At 45.6% G+C, this 26,630-nt stretch overlaps 1 protein-coding gene across 3 annotated transcripts; it reads right to left on the bottom strand.

Moving 5' to 3' along the window:
• Window positions 1-404: 404 nt before the first annotated feature.
• On the bottom strand, window positions 405-26,113 carry DUSP14 (dual specificity phosphatase 14). 3 transcript variants are annotated; one of them, XM_061390319.1, is made up of 3 exons: window positions 26,023-26,113; window positions 2,752-2,836; window positions 405-1,753 (listed from the first exon to the last, which is right to left on the bottom strand). In XM_061390319.1, exon 3 carries the CDS (start codon window positions 1,659-1,661, stop codon window positions 1,065-1,067), a length of 597 nt encoding a protein of 198 aa, XP_061246303.1. In that variant the 5' UTR covers window positions 1,662-1,753; window positions 2,752-2,836; window positions 26,023-26,113; the 3' UTR covers window positions 405-1,064. The 3 variants fall into 3 exon arrangements, with proteins under 3 accessions (XP_061246303.1, XP_061246302.1, XP_061246301.1); XM_061390318.1 differs by lacking the exon at window positions 26,023-26,113 and adding an exon at window positions 24,800-24,887; XM_061390317.1 differs by lacking the exon at window positions 26,023-26,113 and adding an exon at window positions 24,311-24,405.
• Between the last annotated feature and the right edge of the window lie 517 nt (window positions 26,114-26,630).

Here is a 26,630-nt window from a genome sequence, read left to right as displayed (position 1 = left end):
TTTCCAAGTTTCAACAAAGGAAGCCATTGTGTTAGCTTATCATTTGTGCTGAGGTTCCGTTTAGGGCATTTCTGTGTAAGTCAGTAGGCAGGCAGAGGGGCATACCTTTTGTTAAAAAACAACTTCTTTCGTGGAGGACTCACTGCATCGGTGCCCTCCGGTTACCAAGAGACGGCTGAGAACTATACTTTCTTAGTGTAGAAGACCACGCTGTTTGTCTCCTGAGGTTAATACCGCCCATCTGCAAGGATGGGAAACGCTGACACAACTCAAGGCGATGTCTGTTTTAAGCAGCGTTCACAATTATCACAGGAGCCATACCCTTAATGGTTACTCAAGAGCTATCTTTTGTCCATCAACACACACACCCCCTCCCCCTGAAATTCTCAGTAAAAATTCCAATATGTTAAGCAGATGTATTTATTAAAAATAATGCTAATATACTCCTGGGGCACACTGATTCCAAGAGGGTGTTTGCAGCAGATTGCATTATAATTATTTAACAGCTAAATAATAAAGGCTTTTTTTTTTTTAAACTTACAGAGTCACTAAATAATAGAAGGAAAGGAAAAGAGTAGGGCTGATCCAGTGGAGACTGATGCTGGTATCAGTGTTCCCTAAGCATTTGTTTGGTTGGCAGCCTGGGCAAAGCCTGTACCTAAAGGGTTAATGGGGGTCCAAAGTGATTTTTGCACTGAGCTCCTCCCACGATGCCAAGAGGCATGGGGTTGAGAACACAGCAGAACCAAACAGTTTATTAAACTGTTGAAATTGTTAAAAATGTTGAAACTTGGAACTGTTTAAAAGCCAGTTCAAGATTTTCATAAACACTATTCCAAAATGTTAGTTTTAAAAATGTTAGTAGCAATGTGAGCATTCCCCGTGTCTTCCTCCCCTCCCCTCCCTCTCTCTCAAAATAAAACATGAACACCCAGTGTAAAAAAAAAAACACTTCAGGGAGGAGCATTTGTCCACCATTTGGAAAGAGAGGTGAGGAGGGGAGCAGACGGCGTGTAGCAGATGCTGGTACCGCTCGAGGGGCTGCTGCTGTGGGCTCCGGTGGCTCAGATCCCCCAGTAAGGCAGCAGGTGTCGGGACTCCTTCTCGTAAACGTCCGGCACTATGCCGTACGGTGTCTGTACCATCTTAACTGTCGACTTCCCAAAAAGCTGCCGCTCGTAGTCTATCAGTTGCCTCCAGAAGCCGACGTTGGGCCTGATGACGGGCCTCCGGGCTTTCACCCAGTTGTAGGCCTCCAGTAGGCACACGTTGTGGAATTTCATCAGGTACGCGATGCAGAGCGTGGCCGAGCGGCTGACCCCCGCAGCACAGTGCACCAGGGTGGCCCCGTGTTTCCGGCTCACGCTGTGGATCTTGTCGGCCACGGTGTCAAAGTACAGTCCAATGGGGGCGTGAGGCATGTCCGCCAGAGGCACTTTAACGTATTCAAACTGGGGCCAGTTGAAATTGGGGATCTCGATGGTAGCGTTCACAATGCAGGTGATGCCGCGAGCCTGGAGGAGGTGCCGGTTGGAGGCTACGCTGCCTCTGCCCAGGAAGAGCGAGGAGGTGATCTGCGCAATGCCTCCCAGGTCTCCCTCAGAAATCATCCGGGGGGCCATGAGAGTCCGGGGGAGCGTGCTGTGACCTCTGGAGCTCATGAAGACACCAGCAATCACACTTGCATCATTGGAAGCAAGACCAGAAGGGGGTGTTTTCCTCCACCAAGGAATCGGAAGTTACAGTCGCCTTCCTGCAAGATACAGTATCCGTCAGTACCCTAAATGCTACTGATTCATTGCAGCCTCTGCAGTGTCTGTGGAACGGGAAGGTGAGACGATTGGAGATGGTTATTTTCTATAACTGTGTGTTCTTCCCAGGATGGAGACAAATCATTTTCATTGATTAACAGGAAAGGTAGTCAAAGATGCCAACATGCAAAATCAATGTAAAATTCAGCGCTACGATTTTTTTTTTTTAAAGGCACTAAAGAGAAAGTCTTCCTATTTTAGGGAACGTTAAAGACAAAAGCAAGTGCAGCTAATCCCTGAGTAACAGCCTTGTGGGGTCCTGCTCTTACTGAGGGGAGTGGTGTTCGGTGGTAATTAGAGATCAGAACTTCTGATCCCACCTAGGGCCATGCTCTTTCATATGTTCCTGCCTATCTCCACGGCTATGATGGCCATAGTTTCATAAGCCTAACTCTAGACATAGAGATCTTACAAAGGTGTAAAAATGATACCGCTTTAGGTATTACATTCCAATGAGTGGGCTTTGTAGACTAGAGAGATACTGAATTGGATCAGTTATAGAAAAGCCAGGAACATACGGTCACCTTAGCTCTTTATGATTTAAAAGAGCTAACTCTATCATATTTATTATTTGTGACATCTGAATACCTGTGCTATGACATTTCCATGGAAACAATTCCAGATAACTTCAAGGCCATGGTAGTAAAAATTCACTCCTCTAAGTTAACGAGCATTTTAGCTGACCTGACCCTGGATGTGGCCAAATACACTTTTCTCAGCCCAAGATTTTTCTAATCTCCAAGATATATTGGCCCCCTGGCTTAAGATGGGTGTTGGAAATAAAGTTTAACAGGATGTCTATGTCGTCTTTCACACCACTTTAGTCTGTGCCCTGAGAAGTGTGCGTATCCCCCACCCAGGGCCCCGGAGGGCTGCCCGGAGTGATTCCAGTCAGAAGAGCATCCCCGTTTCACAGACAGGCGGCGCTGGGGCTACTCACTTGTGAGGTGCCTGGTTCCTCTGGAGTCCTGGGTCTGGAAAGGCTTATGTGAGGGAGTGCTGATCAGACTGGATACAAATCAGATCTGTAGAAAGACAAGGAAGTGGGAATGTGGTCAATCAGGAAGATCAAAAGAAATCCTCCTGGGTTTTTTTAACTATGAAACTAGGTTTGACTGGAATAAAGCTAGAAGTGGAAAGCGTGTTAAATATACCTCCATGTGTAAAGAATGTGCCAGTGAGACCTATCAACCTGGGACTTGCCTGGGGGTCCAGTGGCTAAGACACCGTGCTCCCAATGCAGGGGCCTGGGCTCGATCCCCAGAGAACTTGATCCCACGTGCTGCAACTTAACAAATTGAGTTCATATGCCCATGTGCTGAGCTGAGACCAGGTAAATATTTTGAGAACTATCAATCCAAGTCTCAGCTTTCTGTTAAGATTTTTCACACCACGGGTTATGTGTCGTGCACATAAGTGCACTTTTGGCCATAGTAAAGATGAATTTTTGAGAGGAGGATTCAGAGACCGCATATTGACATGTAAGGCTCTGCTCACGGGGCCTGCAAGAAATGCACAGGAAGCTGAACTCTGTCCCCTGTGCCAGCAGCCAGGCCAGCGGTGTGGGACTGGGTGCAGCAGCCAAGCCGGGTGCAGGGAGCCAGCCAGCCCCACAAAGAGCAGCACTGCAGAGGTGGCCTTGGCCATGAACGTCAGTTCCAGAACGTGCTGGTGGTGGACAGCAATCTGAAATGACTTTCATTTTGTTTTCTTGTCCGTGTTGGCCCTCTCATTTACTCATTTATGCGACAATGTGAGCACCAATCAGCATTATTAAAAATGTGATCTTCCCCCAGCCACATGCAAATCAATGAAGTGAGAACACATCACACACAAAAATAAACTCAAGATGGCTTAAGACCTAAATACAAGACATGACGCCACAAAACTCCCAGAACACAGGGAAGACTGTCTCTGACATAATAGTACCAGTGTTTTCTGAGGTCAGTCTCCCAAAGCAATAGAAATAAAAGCAAAAATAAACAAATGGGACCTAATCAAACTTACAAGCTTTTTACACAGCAAGGGAAACCATAAACAAAATGAGAAGAAAACCTACAGACTGGGAGAAAATATTTGCAAATGATGCGACAGACAAGGGCTTAATTTCCAAAATATATAAACAGCTCATACAACTCTAAACAAACCCAACCAAGAAGTGGGCAGAAGACCGTAATACCAGACACCAAAAGGCATACAGATGATCAATAGGCACATGAAAAGATGCTTATGGCTAATTATTAGGGAAATGCAAATCAAAACTACGAGGTACTACCTCACACCAGTCAGAGTGTACATAATTTACAAGTTTACAAATAACACATGCAGAATGGGCTGTGGAGAACAGGGAGCCCTCCTGCACTGCTGGTACCATCCCAACGGGGAGCAGTGTGGAGGCTCCTCAGAGCACTAAAATGAGTCACCGTGCGTGCTCAGGCACGCAGTCGCGTCCGACTCTGTGACCCCACAGACTGTAGCCCGCCAGGCTCCTCTGTCCATGGGGTTTTTCAGGCAAGAGTACTGGAGAGGATTGCCATTTCCTCCTCAGGGGATCTTCCCGACCCAGGGATCAAATCCCTCTCTCCTGTGTCTCTTCTTTACCTGCTGAGCCATCAGGGAAGCCCAAGAGTTACCATGTGGTATATGGTTCAGTCACTAAGTCATGTCCGACTCCAGCAATCCCACACCTGAGCAGATGTCCAGACAAAACTAATTTGAAAAGATACACGCACACCAGTGTTCACAGCACTATTAACAAAAGCCAAAATGTGGAAACCACCGAAGGTGCTGGATGGATAAAGATATGATGAACACACACAGTGGAATATTACTCAACCATAAAAAAGAACAAAATAATGCCATTTGCAGCCACGTGGATGGACCTAGATATCATTACACTAACTGAAGTCAGAAAAATAGATACCATATGGTATAACTTATACGTGGAATCTAAAATACAAATATATCTACAAAGCAGACTCAGATACAGAGAACAGACTTGTCTAAAAGGACGGGCTGTGGGGGAGGGAAGGCGTGGGCGTTTAGGATTAGCGGCTGCCAACTATCAATATTGTATATAGGATGGATAAACAGCGTGCTGCTGCGTAAGCACAAGGAACCGGATCCTGTGATGAACCGTAATGGAAAACAACATGTGCAGAACGGGAAAAAGAGTTTGTTCCTCTCCTATTTGTCCCCTCTGCCTTTCCCAGGTAACCATTACACTTACATTTTCATTTTTTTTTTTTTTTCCTACAGCTCTGTGGAGCTATAACTTACATACAATTTGATGTAAAACAATGAGTTTTGTCATATGTACACTCAAGACACCATGACCTCAAAATAATAAACATATCCATCCGCCCCCAGAATGTCCTCACGCACCTTTCTAACTCACGCTCCCCTCACCCTCCAGCCCCACTCCCAAGCAACCACTGATCCACCTGTCGCTATAGTTTACATCTTCTAGACTTCTACAGTGGACTCATTCGATACAGGGTTTTTCTGTTTGGTCTGGCTTTCACTCAGCATAATTATGTTCACATTCACCTGTGAAACTGTCTATTAACAGGTCATTCCTTTCTTTGATTGCTGAGTAGTGTTCCAGCATGCAGATGTAGTTTGTTCACCTACTGACGCTAGTTTTAGCCTAGCACAAGTGAAGCTGACGGAAACATTAATGGACAGGTAGTGGATATACACCTTCCTTTCTCCTGGTTAACCACCTAGGAATGGAAAGTGAAAGTCTCTCAGTCGTGTCCGAGGCTTTTGTGACCCCATGGACTGTATACAGGGGAATTCTCCAGGCCAGAATACTGGACTGGGCAGCCTTTCCCTTCTCCAGAGGATCTTCCCAACCCAGGGATTGAACCCAGGTCTCCTGCGTTGCAGGCAGATTCTTTACCAGCCGAGCCAACCAGGGAAGCCCATGGAGTGGAAAGGCTGGGTCATATGACATGTGCATATTTAACATTTTAAAATCGTTTTTAAACAACAGTTACAGCTTTCCACCTGTGGGCAGGCTACCGTAACCCTCCCTGAAGACCTCAGAGGGTGAGCACCATCTTCGCACTTGCGCTCTGCTGCGTCCCAGGGCACCCGTGTGTGTGGTGCCCTGGATTCTGTGGCTGCCACCCGGGGACACTTCTTGATCACCTACCTCTGGGGGCAAACACAATTCTGGGCAGCCCTGGGGCACTACACAGGTATCAGCACACTCTCAGTCTTTCTGTGAGAGGCCTACTTGCTTGTCTGGGAGCTCCGACTTGAGGGGCCGCTTCTGCTTCCGCACACTCTGGGGATGGGAACAGAGGTCGGCAGACACCATCTTTTGTTCTCCCTCTGTCTCACTCCAACTCTCTGGTATCTTCTAGAAACGAATTTGTATACTCATCTGGTACCCCAATTTTTGTGACTGCGGCCCAGGGAACACCTCTAGATCACCTGTTTCTGGTGGACAGTGGGACTTAATGCTAGGGGTCCCACAAGCCTGTGAATTTACACACTTTAAAAGCTGGTGACTGAGACCCTTCCTGATAGAACTCTGACAGTTTGGGGTCCACCTGCAACTACCAGGAGCCGCTAAAAATAGGCCACGCAGACAATCACAAAGATGTGAGAGACAACCAAAAAGTCACTCCTCCAAAACTGGGAGAGGTGGCTGTTTTATTTAATGGACAGAAACCAACAGAGAGTTAAGGGAGATGAAGGAGTAGAGGGCTATGTTCCAAGTGAAAGAACAAGATAAAACCTCAGGAAAAGTCCTTACTGAAATGGAGATAAATGATTTATCTGTTAAAGAGTTCAAAATCATGGTCATAATGATGCTCACTTGAGAAAAGAATGAATGAACTTCAACAAAGAGAAATATAAGAAAGTACCAAAAAGAAGTCACAGAGTTGAAGGATACAGTAATTTATCTGAAAAATACACCTGAGGAGTTCAGCAGCAGACTAGATGACAGTAAAAAGGATTAATGAACTCAAACACAGGGCAGTGAGACTCAAACCAACAGAGCAGTAAAAAGAAATAAGAATGAAAAAGTGAAGACTGTTTACGGGACTTGTGAGATAACATCAAGCTTCCCTGGTGGCTCAGACAGTACAGAATCTGCCTGCAGTGCGGGAGACCTGGGTTCAATGCCTGGGCTGGAAAGATCCCCTGGAGAAGGGTATGGCAACCCATTCCAGTGTTCTTGCCTGGAGAATCCACACGGACAGAGGAGCCTGGTGGGCCATAGTCCATGGGGTAGCCAAGAGTCAGACATGACTGAGCAAATAAGCACAGCATGAGAAAAAGGAAAAAGTGCTGAGAACTCCCCTAACTAGGGATGAAAACACATTCAGATCCAGGAAGTTTGGAAAAGTTCCAAATAAACCTCAGAGAGACCCATACCAAGACACGTTATAATTGTTAAAAGTGGAAACACAAGAAAACTTTCATAAAAGCAGAAGAAAACAGCTAGGTATGTACAAGGGGAACCACCAGAGACTATCAGCAAGTTTTCAGCAGAAACTTTCCAGGTCAGAAGGGAGTGGCATGATATACTCAAGATGTTGAAAGAAAACACTTCCAGACAAGAATATTCAGCAAAGCTGTCATTCAGAATTTAAAAATCAAGTTTTCCAGGCTAGCAAAAAGTAAACCGGCCTTACAAGAATTAAGGCAACTTTCTTAAGCTGAAACATAAAGTAATAGTAGGAAAATATATGAAAATATAAATCTCACTGGTAGAGGTAAATACAGTACAATTTAGAAAAATAAAACGTAAAACTAACGGTAGTGTGGATGAGTTACTCATAAAGCCAGTATGAAGGTTAAAAAAATACACTAGCAAAGATATAACAGTTAAGGGATATACAAGATAAAATGGTGTAAAATGTAACAACAACAACAACAAAACAAAACATGGGGGATAGAGTACAATGTAGAGTTTTAGAATGACTGAAACTGTGACTGTTAATAAGTTATGTGTAACCCTCACGGTGATCATAAAGCAAACACCTATTCATGGGAGATTCACAAAAGGTCTGAGAAATAAAAGAATCTAAACATACTATACAGAAAGCCATCAGGACTTCCTGGTGGTCCAAGGGTTAAGAAGCCACCTGCCAACGCAGGAGCCGTGGACCCAGCCCTGCTCCAGGACGCCTCCACGTGCCGCGGGCCAGCTGAGCCCGTGCGCCACGACTCCTGAGCCCACGCGCTGCAACTACTGGAGCCTGAGCGCCCTAGAGCTGGTGCTCCACAGCACGAAAGCCACCACCACGGGAAGCCCGCACAGATCACCCAGACAGAGCGTCAGAAAGCACACATCAGTTTTAAACAGACACGTGAGGCCAGGTAACCTTAACGCATACATACAGAACATTTCATCCAAAAGCAGCAGAACATATTCTTGTCAAGTGCACCTGCGACAATCTCCAAGACAGATCATATACTTAGGCCACAACACAGCTCTCAGTAAACTTAAGACTGAAATCACATCAAGCATCTTTTCCAGTCACAGGGGAAGCTGCAACTGAAGAGCAGCCCCTCCTCCACAACTAGAGAAAGCCCTCGGGCAGCAACGAAGCCCCAGGGCGGCCATAAATAAATAAAACCAGCAAACCATGAAGCAGGACAGCAGAGAGCAGAGAGACTACCAAACAGCAGAAAACGATGAACCAAAGAGCAGTGAGGACAGGCTTACCAGTGATCACTTTAAATGGATATGGACTAAATCTACAGTCAAAAGACAGAAAGTGGCTGAATGGATTAAAAAAAAAAAAAAAGACGTGCTGCCTACCTCTGATGTAAGGATATACAGACTGAAGGTGAGGATGGGAAAAGACATTCCATACAAATGGAAACCAAAAGAAAGCTGGGGTAGCTACACTTAGACAAAACAGACTTTAAAATGGAGACAACGAAGGGCATTACATAATGATAAAGGGGGGGGTGTCAATGAAAGGATAAAACATTTGTAAATATTTCTGCACCCAATATAGGAGCATCTAAATATATAAAGCAATATTAACAGACCTCAAGGGAGAAGCAGACAGTGATGCAATAATACGGGACTTTATACTCCACTTTCATCAATGGACAGATCATCCAGATAGAATATCAGTAAGCACATATCAGTTTTAAACAAACACGTGAGGCCAGGTAACCTTAACGCATATATACAGAACATTTCATCCAAAAGCAGAACATATTCTTGTCAAGTGCACATGCGACAATCCCCAAGACAGATCATATACTTAGGCCACAACACAGCTCTTAATAAACTTAAGACTGAAATCACATCAAGCATCTTTTCCAGTCACACCAGTCTGAAACTAGAAATCATCACAAGAAGAAAACTGGAAAATTCGCAAATAAGTGGAGATTAAACCACGTTACTGAACAACCAATGGGTCATAGAAGAAAACAAAAGAGAAATAAAAGCATACCTGCGACAAATTAAAGTGGAAATACAGCATACCAAAACCTACGGGAGACAGCAAAAGCAGTCCTAAGACGCTCAAAATGACAGATGCCGGCACGTCAAGAAACAAGATCTCAGAGAGTCTAACTCGACACTTCAAGGAACCAGGAAAAGAACAAAGTCCCAAGTTAGTAAAAGGAAAGCAGTAACGAAGATCAGAGTGAAAAGAAACAGAGTCTATGAAAGACAGGAAGGGCTTCCTCGGTGGCTGAGTGGCTGAGACTTCCAGCTCCCGCTGCAGGGGGCTTGGGTGTGATCCCTGGTCAGGGAACTCGATCCCACAGGTTGCAACAAGAGCTCGCGTGCTGCCACGAAGACCAACGATCGGGTGCTGCAAGTAAGCCCCAAAGCAACCCAATAAACATTTTTAAAAAGACAATAGAAAAGATCAATGAAACTAAGAGGTCACTCCTTGAATAGATAAACAAAATTGGCAAATCTTTAGCCAGACTCACACACACAAAGGACTTAAAATCAGACGTGAAGGAAAAAATTTCACAACTGATACACAACAGAAATACAGAGGATCATTAAGAGACTACTAGTAATTATACACCTAGGCTGAATCATGAAGAAATAAAAAATGTGAACAGACCAGTAACCACGAAGACTGAATCCCTCATCAACCCCCACTTCCCACAACCCCGTGCCACCAATGAACAAAAGTTTAAGATACAGACAGCTTTTCTGGTGAATTCTACCAAACATTTACAGAATATGTACCAATCCTCAAACTCTTCTAAAACACAGAAGAGGAGCAAACACTTCTAAACTCATCCTACAAGGCCAGCATGACATTAATACCAAAACCAGACAAGGACACCACAAGAAAATTACAGACCAGTATCTCTGATAAACCTAATGGAAAACTCCTCAACGAAATATCAACAAACTATATTGCTGAATATACTAAAAGGATCATACACAATGATCTGGTGGAATTTATCACAGGAATTCAAGGATGGTACAACATCTGCAATCAGTCACTGTGACACACCGCAATAATGAAAGGATGGAGCCATAAAACTCAGAAGAAAATCCAGGAGGCAAGCCCCTTGACATTGGTCTTAGGAGTGATATTTTGGATTTGGCAACAAAAGGAAAAATAAACGAGGACAACATCAAAGTAAAAAGCTCTTGCACAGCAAAGGAAACTAAATGAAAGAAAAAGCCCTCATGTGGAAGGGGAGAAAATATTTGCAAATGATTTGACCAATAAGGGGTTAAGATCCAAACTATATAAAAAGTGCATGCAATTCAATAGAAAAAAAAAATCAAATTTTAAAATGAACAGAGGGTTGAATAGACATTTTCCCACAGAAGAAATACAGATGGTCAACAGGTGCATGAAAAGGTATTCAACATCACTAATGATCAGGGAAATACAAACCAAAACCTCACTTCACTATCAAAAAGACAAGAAATAATAAGTATTGGCAAGGATGTGGAGGAAAAGGAACCCACTGTTTATGCAAATATAAGTTGGTGCAACCACTGCAGAAAACCATCTGGAGGGTCCCTGAAAAGTTAAAGATAGGATCACTGTATGAACTGGCAATTCCATTTCTGGGTATTTATCCAACAAAGATAAAAACACTAACTCAAGAAGACAGACGCATCCCCACGTTCACTGCCAAGACATGGAAACAACCTAACGTGTCCATGCGTGGATGAACGGAGAAAGAAAATGTGGTACAGATACAAACACCATGGAATATTAATGAGCCATTAAAAAAGAGAGCTTGCCATTTACAACATCATAGATGGGTCTTGGGGGCATTATGCTAAGTCAGTCAAATATTGCATAGCAGCAGTTACACGTGGAATCTTAGAAAAAAAGAGCTCAAAGCCACAGAGAGCAGATTGCTGGTTCTCAGAAGTGGGGATTAAATGGATGAAGAGGCTTAAAAGATACAAACTTCCAGTTTTACAGTCAGTCACGGGGACGTGATATGTAGCATGGTGGCTATCTGCGCTGTACTGCATATTTGAAAGCTGCTACGAGAATGATCTTAGAAGTTCTTGCCACAAGAAAACTTTGTTAACTACGGTGACGGACTTTACCGTGGTGACCATTCTGCAGTATGTACACACGTGGAATCGTTACGTGGCATTCCTGAAACTGACGTAACGTGCTGCAGCTTTATACCGCAGTGGCTCTCACGCTTGGCGAGCATGAGAATCACCTGGAGGGCTTGTGGAAGCAGACTGCTAGGCCCCGCCCCCAGAGGTCCTGACCTAGTGGTTCGCAGAGGGGGCTCGGGAGCCGGCATTTATTTCCCAGGTGACGCTGCTGCTGCTGGCCGGGGGACACTGAGCACCCTGCAGAGGTGATGCCGCGGTGCGCCGCCGATCCCCCTTCCAGACTGAGGCACTCAGAGTGCCGGTGCTGACCCCTCAGCGTCTCCCCAGAAACTGCCCTTGCTCGCTACAAGGGAGCTGCCTCTCCCAGGCTTACCGCCCCTTGTGTGGGGCCCACATCGGCCGACCAGTAACACAGGGGTCGTGTGTAGGTGAAATCGCATCAAGAAGACAAAGCTGCAGCTGCATGAGGAAACGAGTGCGGACGTGAGGGTTAAATGTACATGGAAATGGGCAGAACTTTGGGAGAACAGCCCGTCCTGCAGCAGAGCGCAGTCCCATGCCGCTTCCAAGTCTCTCCCTGGCAGAATCCTAATAGTTTAAAAAGCAAAGTCACCACGTGGCAATAAACACACCAAGTAAGGCTTCTGAACTGCTGCTGCTAACTCCTTCCTCAGTGCGGAAGATGCTAATCAAATTTCCAACCAGGTTATCCAGTGACTGTCTAATTAAGAGGGATTCATGTCCTGTGGTCTCCCAAATAATTATCCTGTTTAGGAAGCCACTTGCCCTCCTGAGGCTGGGGTCCCAGGCTCACTGGCCTTTTCAGCGGCAAGGTCTTTATCAAGGGCCATGGTTAAGGGATGGGCGGGCTGAAAGCCTAGCTCACTCAGTTAACTCCTCCTTCGCTGGGCAGTGAGAGAGTACTTAAGCTGCAGGGAAAAGCAAGCAGATTGTGAATCCCTGGGGCAGAATCCAAGTGAGACAGACAGGATGCTCCCTCCCTGCTGCTGCTTGTCAGTCTCGTGCCAAAAACCTGCTTAAACTGCCAAAGCCGAGTCCAAGGTTCAGAAAAACAACTTCTGCCAGAGAGCACTCAGAGGGCACTGGTATACAGACGCTCCTCTGACCGCGACTCCCAAACCCTTCTCGCAGACCGGAAACATAAGGTTCAGAAAGGGCGAGGGATCTCAGCTGGGAGAGGGCAAGGCGCTGGGCTCTTCACGAGAAGAGGCCCGAGGTGGCCGGGCTCCCAGCTCAAGCCCACCGCTTCATGGTGCCCGTGGGGCGCGGCTGCAGCCTCCTCACCCACCCTTCCAGCGCCCCACGCCACCAGTGCCTTCGGTGCACGAGAGGGGCCTTAGCTCTGCCTAAGCAGATCAAGGGCTCCACACAGAAAAGACTGACCCAGATAGGCTGAGCTGCTCCGGCTTCTTCTACTGCCCAGAAGACGGAGACAGCGCCACAGACGGTACAGCCTCCAGGTCCCAGAAAGCCCTCCTGATGGCAGAGGGAGGGATCACCGCGAGGAGCAGGCCCCGGGAAGGCAGAGCAAGAAGCCCTAGTCTTCTTCATGTCTAAGATGAGCAGATTCTAATCAAAGTGAATAAAAGAAAACATGGGTATGACATCACAGGTGTGTCAAAATCAACCCAGTGAATGTATGCAGGGAAAACCGGGTATCTACTGGGAGAGTAAAGACTGACCATGTTTGAGGGGTCAGGGGTTCCAAGGTGCCCTCTGAGTGACAGCACTGCTCCCACTGCAGCGCCCTGGTCTCTGGGACAAGGGTGACCAGAGAGAACGCCAAGGAATGTCCACGTCGCTGTCCATGGTGTTCAGCTCATTCACGGATGTTCACAGCGTTCAGCTACATTTACTTCTGAGAGGGAACAAATGCTTTCTGGGCCAGGAGAATAGGGGTGAGGTGAAGGACAAAAAGGAGGAGCTGTCCTAAACCAACCCCAGGGAGTTGTGTTTTTTTTAACAAGTTATAAGAAATGCCAGGGATGATGCTGGTCTCTGAATAATGAACATCAAAGGGCTAAGTGCTAAACAAAATGCAGAATTAGTGTCTACCTGGGGGGCCTATAATCTCAGGAAAGCATAAGCTTTAACAACTGGAGTGCTCCTGGGATGTGGGGGCCAGGATCTAACCCGGAGCAGGTGCAGACTGGCTACCTGCAGTCTAATCACAGGATCCATCCCACTGCCACAGAAGCCACCTTTAAAAAAAAAAAATTACGACAAGAAAACCACTAGAATCAGGACTTAAAGAACTGAAATTCTATCTATAGCTTTTTCTTCTTTTGAATAAGCAGAAAAAAATGGCCACAGTGGTGCCAGTGATGACCCTTTAAAATGATCTAAGGTATTTTTAGCTTTAGGAATTTCAGAGGTTTGTAATATATACTGGAGGCCTATACTTTTTATTTTTTTAATACACAAAAAGCCTATGTAATCACATTTTCTTCTTCCATTAAATGTCTACTTTCAAAAAAAAAACACCCTTAAAGTCATCAAAATAGAGGCATTAGCCTACATTGCTGTAAGTAAATAAATACTACTTTTTTCATTATTAAATCAGAAATGTGTTCCATTGGGGGGACTTCCCTGCCGGTCCAGTGGCTAAGACTCTGTGCTCCCAATGCAGGGGGCCTGGGTTTGATCCCTGGTCGGGGATCTAGATCCCACGTGCCACAGCTAAGAGTCTGCATGCCACAACTAAAGATCCCGTGTGCAATAACAAAGACCTGGAGGAGCCAAATAAATATAAATATTCAAAAAATATTAAATAAAATAAATGTGTTCCACTGGGGAAAAAAGTTAACTCTTACAAATAAAAATCACAGTGTGGCAAAATTCAAGGGGAAGAAAAAAAACTTTCTGATAAAACATTGAGAATAAAAAAATTCAAACAAATACTGAGCTGCATTCATGTTAAAACGAAGTAAAAAATATTCACAAATTGTTCTCACTTATCTAGAGAGCTAAATTGGGAAAGCTAATTTGCTAAAACATCTTAGTTTTGGGGGAGGGGTTGTTTTTTCTTTTCCTGCCATATAATTTAACTGATGCAATGGTTGGGAAGAGGACAGATATGCATCACACACAGAGAACTAAGGGATCTGAGAATCACCCTTTTTATAGTTTGGCCACAGATATCCCATAGAGTGCAGCTGTAGAGCAACTGCCTGTGTCGTCGTGGCCTGGCTGACATCTCAATATCCTCCTATGGACCACCAACCGGCCCACGAACTGAGCCTAACAAAGGCTTATCATTTTAAGGCACTAGCCAGCTGCTGGGTGGAGAACAGACCACAGTCCAAAGGAAGACAGGAGCAGTCCAACTGATGAGAGCTGGGAAAAAAGCATGCCGACAGTGACAGGGACACACAGACCTCAGAAGTTTAGCTCCACTGATAAACTCACAGATTCTCATGTTGCAAACAGAATAAGAGACTATAAATAACTACCTATAAAAGGTGAAAGTATGCATGTACTTGTATCAGAGGCAACCTGTTCCCATTTGGAACTGAGGTTTTGAACCTGGTCCTCGTCCCCCTAGATGTTTATCTGCCGCTCATTCACACAACAGTATTTCCTGAGTTCATGCCATGTGTTTACACTACTCCAAGTGCTGCTGGGGACTATGGTAGAATGTATTTGCCAAAAATGGCCACAATAACACCCTGCATCCCACGTGACCAACCAAAACAGAACAGTACAAGCGATGCTTCTGAGGCTAGACCATGAACAAGTCATACACCTCTCCTTGCTCTCCTAACGCGTGCTCTTGGAACCCAGCTGCCATGCTGTGAGGCAGCCCAAAGAAGCCAGAGTCACCGTGTGGAGAGGTCACTTGTGCGAGTTCCAGCCAGCAGCCTAGCGGACGTCCCAGCTGACAGCCAGCATCAACTACTAAATATGTGAATCAAGACACTTCAGTGGTTCTCGGGACTTTCCTGGAGGTCTAGTGGCCGAGACTTCACACTCCCAGTGCAGGGGGCATGGGTTCCATCCCTCGTCAGGAAACTAGATCCCACATGCTGCAACTAAGACCCAGCACAGCCAAATAAATAAATAAAAGTATTAAAAAAAAAAAAAAAAAGACACCCCAGTGAACCTAGCTCCCAATCATCAAGTCACCTCCAGACACTGTGGAGCAAAGACAAGTTGTCCTTACTACGTAAGGTCCAAATTCTCGACCTACAGGAATCTGTGAGCAAAAGAAAAATGACTTTTATACCCCTGGGTTCTGGAATGGTGTGCTATGCACCAAGAGTCACCAGAACAGGGATATAGGGTAACAAGAGACATCACCCTGTGCTAGGATTTCATCATCTTCAAGAGATGACACAAGATATACATATAAAACAGGTGAGCAACAATAAAAGACTAACATCAAGTGAGTCGAATGAGTGGTGCAAACAGTGGGTGCTGCAGCAATGCAGAGAAGGCACAGGGTCAAGACAAGGCAAAACAGTCAGTGGTGCTGAAAACCTGAGCTGCTGCTAGGGGAAGTGTCTCAGAGACTACACTATCATGCTTTTTCTCCAATCCATTTAAAGCAGGCGCCATTCCATTTCTGCTTTGCAAGAAGTCTCCCTATTTGGAGATTCCAAATGAAGAACACCAGCCCTTCGCTATAGCCCCTCACTGCTCACCAAATGTGGTCCAGGGCCCAGTAGCCATCCACCTGGAGCCTGAAGGCAGAATCTCGGGCCCCACCCCCACACCTGCGGAATCCGATTCTGCAGCTTAACAAGATCCCAGGTAAGCTGTACACACTCTGAAGGGTGAGAGGTGCAGGTCTCATTAATCTGCCTCTGTCGGTCCCGCAGGACTTGCAAACTCAGCGCCTGTTTTGCTGAAGCCACAAGAGCACGCTCAGCCTCTCCGGGATCAGTATCCTTGTGCTGTCATGGTTCCCAGATGAGGAATCCGGTAAACGGACGCCAAGAGGCTTTCCCAGACTCTACCCAGAAAGTGAGCACCCCCACTGGGGCCAGAACCCCTTCTCCACGAGTGGTTCATTTGTTGATGAGTCATACAATCTGACCACAACAGACTGACTGAAGACTACCAAAATGTACATCTCACCAGGGAAGAAAACAAAAACTACAGAAAGAAAGAAATTAAGGAATGTAAGACTGGTCTGATTGTGCTTTACCTATAATATGGATATTCATCTAAAATATCCTAAACCGCTAAGTGGTGTGAGATGGTCTTTGGGTGTGAAAAATCTGATCAACTTGAACCAAGAAAATGGGTGGAATATTTCCACAATCACATTTAAGCTTGCTTGGTAATAAGTGGAAACCAATTTATGCCACAGCCTATACAAATAATACTTTAACATGAATCATAGATTCCTGGTAAACTCTGATTTCCATAGGGAAGAATATCTGGACCCACAGTATTCAGCTGTGCTGTGCTTAGTCGCTCAGTTGTGTCCGACTCTTTGCCCTCCAGGCTCTTCAGTCCATTGGGATTCTCCAGGCAAACATTGGAGTGGGTTGCCATGCCCTCCTCCAGGGGATCTTCCCAACCCAGGTCTCCTGCATTGTAGGTGGATTCTTTACTGTCTGAGCCACCAGGAAAGCCCGACCCACAGTATTAAAAAAAAAAAAAGAAGAAAAAAATTACACATCAACAACTAAACCCAAGGGAAGTATAAGTTTGCCTCAAAATTCCTTGAAAAGCAGAATCGTGATATCTCAGGTCCATTCACAAATAAGATCTCAGTACTTAGATGCTCATTATTAACTTAAAGAAGACAAAAAGGAATTTAAAAATTAGAATAAACTTCATAGGACTAAGAGCTCAAGAGTGAAGAGTTGAGCACTCTGATCATCTAACCATCCGACGTCTCACTGGATATATCAATATCTTTACAACTCAAGCTGTAAGACCAGAAACTATAAAACTCCTAGAGGAGAACATAGGCAAAACACTCTCCGACATACATCACAGCAGGATCCTCTATGACCCACCTCCCAGAATATTGGAAATAAAAGCAAAAGTAAACAAATGGGACCTAATTAAAATTAAAAGCTTCTGCACAACAAAGGAAACTATTAGCAAGGTGAAAAGGCAGCCTTCAGAATGGGAGAAAATAATAGCAAATGAAGCAACTGACAAACAACTAATCTCAAAAATATACAAGCAACTCCGACAGCTCAACTCCAGAAAAATAAATGACCCAATCAAAAAATGGGCCAAAGAACTAAATAGACATTTCTCCAAAGAAGACATACAGATGGCTAACAAGCACATGAAAAGATGCTCAACATCACTCATTATCAGAGAAATGCAAATCAAAACCACTATGAGGTACCATTTCACGCCAGTCAGAATGGCTGCGATCCAAAAGTCTACAAGCAATAAATGCTGGAGAGGGTGTGGAGAAAAGGGAACCCTCTTACACTGTTGATGGGAATGCAAACTAGTACAGCCACTATGGAGAAGAGTGTGGAGATTCCTTAAAAAACTGGAAATAGAACTGCCTTATGATCCAGCAATCCCACTGCTGGGCATACACACTGAGGAAACCAGAATTGAAAGAGACACGTGTACCCCAATGTTCATCGCAGCAATGTTTATAATAGCCAGGACATGGAAGCAACCTAGATGTCCATCAGCAGATGAATGGATAAAGAAAGCTGTGGTACATATATACAATGGAGTATTACTCAGCCATTAAAAAGAATACATCTGAATCAGTTCTAATGAGGTGGATGAAACTGGAGCCTATTATACAGAATGAAGTGAGCCAGAAAGAAAAACACCAATACAGTATACTAATGCATATATATGGAATTTAGAAAGATGGTAACAATAACCCTGTATACGAGACAGCAAAAGAGACACTGATGTATTATAGAACAGTCTTTTGGACTCTGTGGGAGAGGGAGAGGGTGGGATGATTTGGGAGAATGGCACTGAAATATGTATAATATCATATATGAAACGAGTTGCCAGTCCAGGTTCGATGCACGATGCTGGATGCTTGGGGCTGGTGCACTGGGATGACCCAGAGGGATGGTATGGGGAGGGAGGAGGGAGGGGGTTCAAGATGGGGAACACATGTATACCTGTGGTGGATCATTTCAATATATGGCAAAACCAATACAATATCGTAAAGTTAAAAAAAAAAAAAAAAAACTCAAGCTGTGAGCCTCGACTTTCTCCCCACGGGGATTTCTTTTTCATGCCCCTGGCCAAATTCCACATTTTTAGTACTTTTATACCAAATTAATTTCATTTGTAAACTATTGATGAATTAACCTCCCATTTTTCTTTATAAACCAAAAGTGAAAGTCACTCAGTCGTGTCCAACTCTTTGCGACCCATGGACTCTATAGTCCATGGGATTCTCCAGGCCAGAATACTGGAGTGAATACTGAGCCTTTCCCTTTTCCAGGGGATCGTCCCAACCCGGGGAAAGAACCCAGGTCTCCTGCCTTACAGACGGATTCTTTACCAGCTGAGCCACTAGGGAGGCGGCATGTATGAGTTTCTGAGCTGAACAAGATAACCAGGCTAGGTCTCTCCAATTAGCTGGAGGGAGGGAACCTGATAATGCCACACATACCCCTATATCCCTGCCAAAGGACAGCAGGCTTTCCGAATTCTGAGGGCAACTGTGTATCTCAGCCTTCCTGGAGCAAAGGGAGAAATCAAAGTTTTAGTTAAACAGGAGTCAAAGAACATAGTATCCTCAAGTTATTCCCTTGGCTTTACCTGTCTCCTAAAGAGATAATCTTGGACTTCCCTGGTGGCTCCATGATAAAGAATCCTCCTGCCAGTGGAGGAGACACGGGTTCAATCCCTGATCCAGGAAGATGCCACATGCCGTGGAACAACAGAGCCCAAACGCCACAACTCCTGAGCCTGTGCACCCTAGAGCCCGTGCTCGGCGACAAGAGAAGCTGCTGAAACTAAGAAAGCCCACACACAGCAACGAAGACCCTGCGCAGCCAAAACTAAGTGAAATATAGTCTGACACAAAAAGATAATACACATTGTTCTTTGTAGATTACACTACTAATTACTGCTGCTGCTGCTGCTAAGTCGCTTCACTCGTGTCTGATTCTGTGCGACCCCACAGACTGCAGGCTCCCCCGTCACATGCTAAATGAGAATCCACTGGCCTATGAACCTCATTCTGTGTGCCTGTTCAGTCTTGTCTGATTCTTTGCGACCCCACGAACTGTAGCCTGCCAGGCTCCTGTGTCCATGGGATTATCCCAGCAACACTGGAGTGGGTTGCCATTTCCTTCTCCAGGGCATCTTCCCAACCCAGGGATCAAAACTGTGTCTCTTGCATCTCCTGCACTGGCAGACCGATTCTTTACCACTAGCGCCACCTGGGAAGCCCCCAAACCTAAACTCTACTCTTGTTCAAATCAGGGGCCGGCAAACTGTGGCAGGCAGGCCACGTCTGGTCAGGCGGGCCACGTCTGGTCAGGCATCTCTTTCTCTACCGCCCATGAGCTAAGAATGGTTAATACATTTCTAAACCGTTAACAGAGAACTCAAAACAACAGCATTCCATGGCACACAGCAACTGTATGAGATTAAAATTTCAGTGTTCATGAGTCAAGTTTTTACTGGAGCACGGCCACACTCATTTGTTACATATTAACTACGCCTTTTTGTGTCAAAAGGTACATTTAAAACAGCAAGTTAAATAGTTGCAACAGAAACTGTATGACCCAGGAGCCTAAAATATGTACTATCTGACCCTTCATAGAAAAAAAACTGCCTACCCCTGAAATTATGTTATAAAGCCATCACAGCAGATGGCAAAGAAATATTTTTCCAAGTGGCCCTAAGAACCCTGCATGAGAATCCTGCATGAGACTCACTGGGCTGCTGGCTGGAAGGCTCCAGAGGTGCTCTATCGCCTACGTCACTGTTTACTAGTCAACAGAAGCAACACCCTCTTGTTAAAGAGTTTTCTCCTGCCACTCCGCAACCTCAAAGACCTAAAGAGTCAGAAAGACCTAAAGAGTCAGAAAGACCCGCCACAGTCCACTGACGATGGAACTGTTCTGGGACAAGGCACCAGTGGGCCCAGGAGTTACATATGAATTTCAAAAGGGCCCCTCTGTCCACGGAGACCTCCAGATGGTAGCAGAAAGCTGACCAAACTGGATGGGAGGTCACTCTCTGTCAACATAAGGTTAAGAATGGGAAATGATGAGGTGAGCAGGCAGGGCCGTGACCTCGGCACCAGAGCTCCTCCTCCTCCCTGCAACAGGGGGAAAACGCAGTTCCTCTGCAAATTACATCCTTTGGAAAAGGATATCAAAAAACACAAATAAGATATCTCCCCCATCACTAAGGTTCTGACTCTACTTTTCATCTTCCCCCGTGGGTATCTTTTCTCAAAAAATTCTAATTTATATATAAGTAGTTTTTTTTAAATTATGGTTATTTTAGAGAATCTGGGGGGGGGGACCCTTTAGTATATTACAAATCTTATATTCTTTTGTGTGTGTATGTGTGTGCTTAGTCACTCAGTGGTGTCTGACTCTTTGTGACCCCATGGACTGGGATATTTTCCCAGGAAAATACTGGAGTGGGTTGCCATCTCCTTCTCCAGGGGATCTTCCCAACCCAGGGATCGAACCCAGGTCTCCTGCACTGCAGGCGGATTTCTTTACTGCTGAGCCATCGGGGAAGCCCTGTTTTCATTTTTTTCTTTTTCAGATGCTAGTTTATCAGTTAATTTCATGGTGACAGTTGAAGGGTGTTTTCTGAACCTACAGAACTGTAATTCTGCCCCCAGGATATAAACAGACTGTTAGCAGATAATACCAAGTACACGAGATGCTCAACACACACCTGGACTTAATAATTTAATAACTGTCCTGATATGACCTCCCTATCCTCTCTCCCTCCCTCTTTCCTCTTCTCTCTCTCACACACATACACCGGTTTTAAATCCAGCTAGCAACACCAAACACAAGCGATTCAAGTTAACCCAGCAACTGGTTACTCAGAGAGCAGGAACTATCAACCCCAGTTGTGAATTACCTCTACCATCCAGTACGAAGGGAGACCTGGAGAAACATTTCAAAGACTGTGAAACCATTTCTTCTCATAGCAAAGAAGCTGTGGTTCCTGGTATTGCCAGGGAATTCCTGCGTTGGTGCCTCTCGGGATCTGCACGTGTACACAAGCATGTGAGTACCAACCCTCCCTCAGACGGTATTTTCACAACGACTAGCCTGGGTTCCTGCACACGTCACACTCTAAGCCTGCACATTCAGGGCCTGGAACCAGGCAAGTCTTCTCCAGCACCACACACCTCACCACCACAAGGCATCTCGTGGCCCAAGCGGTAAGTCTTCCAAAACCTTGACAAGACTACTAGACACTTTAATTTTTAATGCTTCCTTTTACAATCTTTAAATTGCTCTATAACTACACATCTATCTAAGAAAAAAAAGACCTTTAGAAGGATTCTATTGTATATTTCTCAGCCATAGAGTGGAAAACCATCTCTGGCGCTGGGTGTTATGTTAGATCAAACCATACAATTAAACATAAGTATATAAAAATACAGTGGTACAGGAAGGGCCAGGGGTCAAATCAAACCACCTCTGTGACATTTATTCATTCACTCAGGAAATATCCAAACATATTGTGGTTAAACAGCAAGCACAGTGGATTCTAAGTTCAAGGCTGACACCACTGGAGGAATGTAAATTGGTACAACCACTTTGGAAAATTGGCCTCAGCTAGTAAAGTTGAGGATACGCGCATCTATGACACAGCAGTACTCATCTGCCCTGGACCAGAAAGAACTCAGACGTCCATCAACAGCAGATGACAAATAGATAAATGTGGAATATTCATGCAAATATGAACTAATTACAGTCACAGGTAACAACATGGATGAATCTTAAAAAACTGTAATGCAGCAAGAATTCAAACCAAAAAATCATATACATGTGTAAATACATATATGAATGTATATATACACACACTTACATATATACACATATGTGACATGGGCTGCCACCCCCAAAGAAAGGATTTACAAGAATACCTACTTTGATTCTCCTTGCATAAAGATGAAAACCAGGCAAAATGAAACTATATTGTTTAGAGATCAATCTTTAGGTGACAGGACCTCCCTAGCAATACAGTGGATAAGAATCCACCTGCCAATGCACAGGACATGAGTTCAAACCCTGGTCTAGAAGATCATACATGCCTCGCGGCAACTAAGCTTGTGAGCCACAACTGCTGAAGCCTGCGTACGTAGAGTCCAAGTTCGGAAACGAGAGAAGCCGCAAGCAGCAGCCTGCACCACGCAACGAGCACAGCCCCTGCTCACCGCAACCAAGGAAAGACTGTGCACAGGAACAAAGACCCAGAGCAGCCAAAAATGAAATTAATTAACTAAAATATACATATATTTAGGTGATAAAAACTATAGAAAAGAAAGGGGATGATTTTCACAAAAATGAAGCTAGTACTGGCTAGGTTACCTCCAGGGTGAGGAGAGACGTGGTCATTGGGAAAGAGTGTGCTTCCTGACCTGCAAGATGGTTACAGCTGTGTATTCTTTAAAATAATTAAGTTATCCATTTATGTTTTATACCCTTTTGTGTTTTACTATTCACAACTTAAGAAAGGTTAAATAAACACAATGTTGGTTTTCAGGAATTCAGAAGCCTTACAAATTCTGGCCAATCTGGGGAGAGAATCCTTCTGCTTGGAATATCACTACCGCCTGTCAGTTTCATGAGGTCAGTGACCTTATTTGCCTTCTACCCCAGTAGTCAGCACTTAACTTTTCACATAGCAGAAGTCTTAATAAATGTCTAACACATAAATCCATAAACTCTTTTTTTTTGGCCATGTCCAGCAACTTGTGAAATCTTAATTTCCCTGATCAGGGACTAGACCCAGGATTCAGCAGCAAAATTGCAGGGTCCTAACCACTGGACCACCAGGAGCCCATCAACTCTTTGACGTGAATTTTGTTTTAGCTCATCTATCTTCTGAAATTACTGATTTGAACAGTTTTCACGGAAAACGTTAATGTTTTCCTTTCTCTGTCTTCACCCCAGTGAGACTGTCATAAATAACTAAAGCTATCATCTTAAACGCTCGCTAAGTTTACACCCAGGACTGTTGCTTCAGCAACTCCCTTCGCCTTCCACTCCCTTTTACGCCTCCTCACAAGCAAAGAAAAGACAAATATACGAGATTTTTTAATGGCAAAGTTTTCCTTTGCAACCAAGAGAAGCACCAAGGATCTTAATGATTTAATTGTTTTAAAGTTAAGAAAGAATCATTTGCCTATTGTCTGGAGCAAATACTACCAGTGCTATCAGGGTTAGTAAAACTTAATGACTAGCTGGACTAAAAGCACATAGCTACCTGTTCTAGACAGAAACCAAGTGTCTATAAACAGGACATTTTAAAGTTAATACTTAAAAATAATAAAATAAAATAATTTAGTTAAAAATGTCACTCAGAAAAAAAAAAAGCAAAGCTAGAAGTTTTCAGACTATGCAAACCAGAAAAAAGAATCATTCTGTACAAACATTCAAAAAAATGCTTAGCAAAGTCTGAAAGAAAACACATAAACCAATAAAAATATACACAGCGATTACTTTGGCGACAGATGCTCAAAAGAAAGTTTTAATCTTATCTGTAAAGTTTTAATTTTTTAAAACAGAATGTTTAATTCTTGTGGTATTGGGAAAAAGTATTTGTAAACCATCTTGCCTTAAAATAAAATCCCAATTGCGAAAGAATCTACCAAACAAAGATTCCTCCTTAGGAGCCAACATGTAAAAACGCTAAAGTTTTAAAGGATTTCTTGGACTTACACACCTGGCCAGTTTTTTTTTTTTTTAAATAATAAGAATATATACTTATACCATTGTATTAAAGAATACTGCAGAAATCACACCTGCATTCAACCACTGTGAGAGAGTTCAACTGAGAACTCAGCATAGACAGACACGTTGGACAGTGACGTTCAAAAGCCTTGGAATGAAGGAAACTGTCTCCCGTTTTATGGGGGGAAAGCCAAAAATATCAAGCATCTACCTCTCCTCCCCCAAGCGTCAGAAGATGAGTCAGAGCTGGAGGCAGGAATAGGGCCCATGTGTCAAGCCGCCCGTGCAGGGCGCCTTCCTACCTTCACAAGGCAACCCTCTGCCCCCACCCAGGTCAGGGTCCCTGCCTCAGCCTGTCTCTGGTGTGAAGGCTCAGGGGTGTCTCCTGAAGAGGCAGCTATTCATTCTAACGGGTGCCTCCTTCCCCGCATTTCTAAAGACAACCCGAGAATGGAGGCCTCTAGGAGCCCACAATAAGGAACAATCACGAAACACCAAACGCAGCGCAAGACAGTGGAGCTTCCACACGCGTTCAGATAACTTTGGAAAGAATACAGCACCTTTGTTCCTCTGGTTGTAAAGAGCAGGAAACACACGGAGAGCAGCTATGACTTGTCTGGTATCACTTAACTCTGTGACACCGCTGAGTCTCAAGCATGGAGATGCTGACAGTTCCAGCCTCTGTGGCTTTTAACTGCTCTGTACAATCTCAGGGAGTCAGTTCCAACATTCCATGACACTTCTGACTAAGAATCCCTCATGGACTAGGAATTCCAGGAACCCTGGTCCATATTCTTTTCAGATGAGTAAAGAACCAGGACCTGACTTTTTGCCTCCATGTCCACATCTGTAAAATAGGATGGTACTGCTCTTTACCTACCTCGCTCATAAAACTAAGAACAGCTAGTTAACACATGCTAAATGCCCTGAGGTCTTCCTGGATGAAAAGAACGCGGTACTTAAAAAAAAAAAAAATCCCTACACAGTAGAACTGCATTTTAAAGTCACACCTCCTTCCCTTGCCTCTGGGATGCCCAGTTACCATAACAGTAGCTGGTACCATTGGCAACATCCACCTAAATAAAATATAGTTATACAATCCAGAGAAGGCAGCTACATACAACATGCAACTAACTCCTCTCGCACACAAACAAGAACTCAACTTCGCTTTGGAGCAAGGGTACTTAAGAGAAATAAAAAGATAACGTTGGCACTGTGCACACCAATCCACCACCGTAGAGAAACCCTCAAGTTGAATACTTGGCATTGCTGAAAGTCAAGTTGCTTCTATCAATGCACCAGAAACCTTCGGAAGAGGCAAGAAGCCGCCGACGCTCCCGAGGCTCGGAGCCGGAGAACGGTGGCGGCGGGGCGAGGAGGCAGAGAGAGGCCATGGCTGGACCGGGGAGCAGAGGGGTCAAGAAGGGGGAGGGGAGCAGAGAGGATGCTCGCGAGGAGCCGAGGGCCGGGACCCGGGCCCAGGCGCCGCCGCAGCAGAGCAGCCCGGGTGGGCGGCCGGAGTTGGGAGGTGCTCCGAGCGCCCGCGAGGCGGGGCCGGGCGGGAAGGAGGGGTCGCGGCGGAGGTCGCCGGGCCTCTCCTCTCCCCGCCGACCAGAAGATGCGAGAAGCTCCCGGGAGCAGGTGGGGGACGCCGGCACAAAGTTTCTGGAGACCCGGCTCGCGCGGGCCCATGGCTGTCCGCTCCGGCTAGGGCCCACGGGGTCCGGTCGGCGCCAAGTCCCGCCCGCCCGCTGCCCCCCGCCCGAGCCCGCGGGCCCCGTACCGGCTCGCCCAGGCTCGCGGCCAGCGTTCTTCTCTGCTGCGCGGCTCCCGGCGTCTGCGGGCTGGCCGCCGCGCGCACCCTTCCTTCTCTCCTCCGCCCGCGCCCGGGGCGGGCCGCGCGCACGCTCGCTGCGCCCCACCGCCCTCTCACGGGGGCGGGGCGGTCGCTCGGGTAGGGGGCGGGGCCTCGGCGCTCGGGGCGGGAGCGGGGCCTCGGCGCGAGAGGCGCGCGGCGGGCGCCCGGCCTGCAGACCCGGGGGCGCGCGGAGCCGCAGGCGGCGCGCGTGCGCACTGTTCGCTCCGCCGCCGAGTCTGGCATCCCGCGCGCGCATCCCTGGTACCCCGGCAGACCTCTGCTCAAAGGACCGCAGCGGTGTCCCCGTCTGTGTCACAACATCCAACCCTGCTGTTTTCCCACTTGAGCGTCTTCCTCCAAACTAGGTTTCGGCGAGGGCCAAGGGATGGCGAACTAGGGTACTTTGTGGATGTGAGAGGGTTAAAGGCAAGAAAACGATACAAATATAAAAGGTGTGAAGATTGCAGATAGTGACTAATCTCCTACCCCCACCTTCCATCCTGCAAGGGGGAGCCCGGAGTTGGAACCAAAGA

This window comes from Bos javanicus, chromosome 19, assembly GCF_032452875.1.
Source record: "Bos javanicus breed banteng chromosome 19, ARS-OSU_banteng_1.0, whole genome shotgun sequence".
Taxonomy (NCBI): domain Eukaryota; kingdom Metazoa; phylum Chordata; class Mammalia; order Artiodactyla; family Bovidae; genus Bos; species Bos javanicus.
This window is presented reverse-complemented; position numbering and strand designations above follow the sequence as displayed.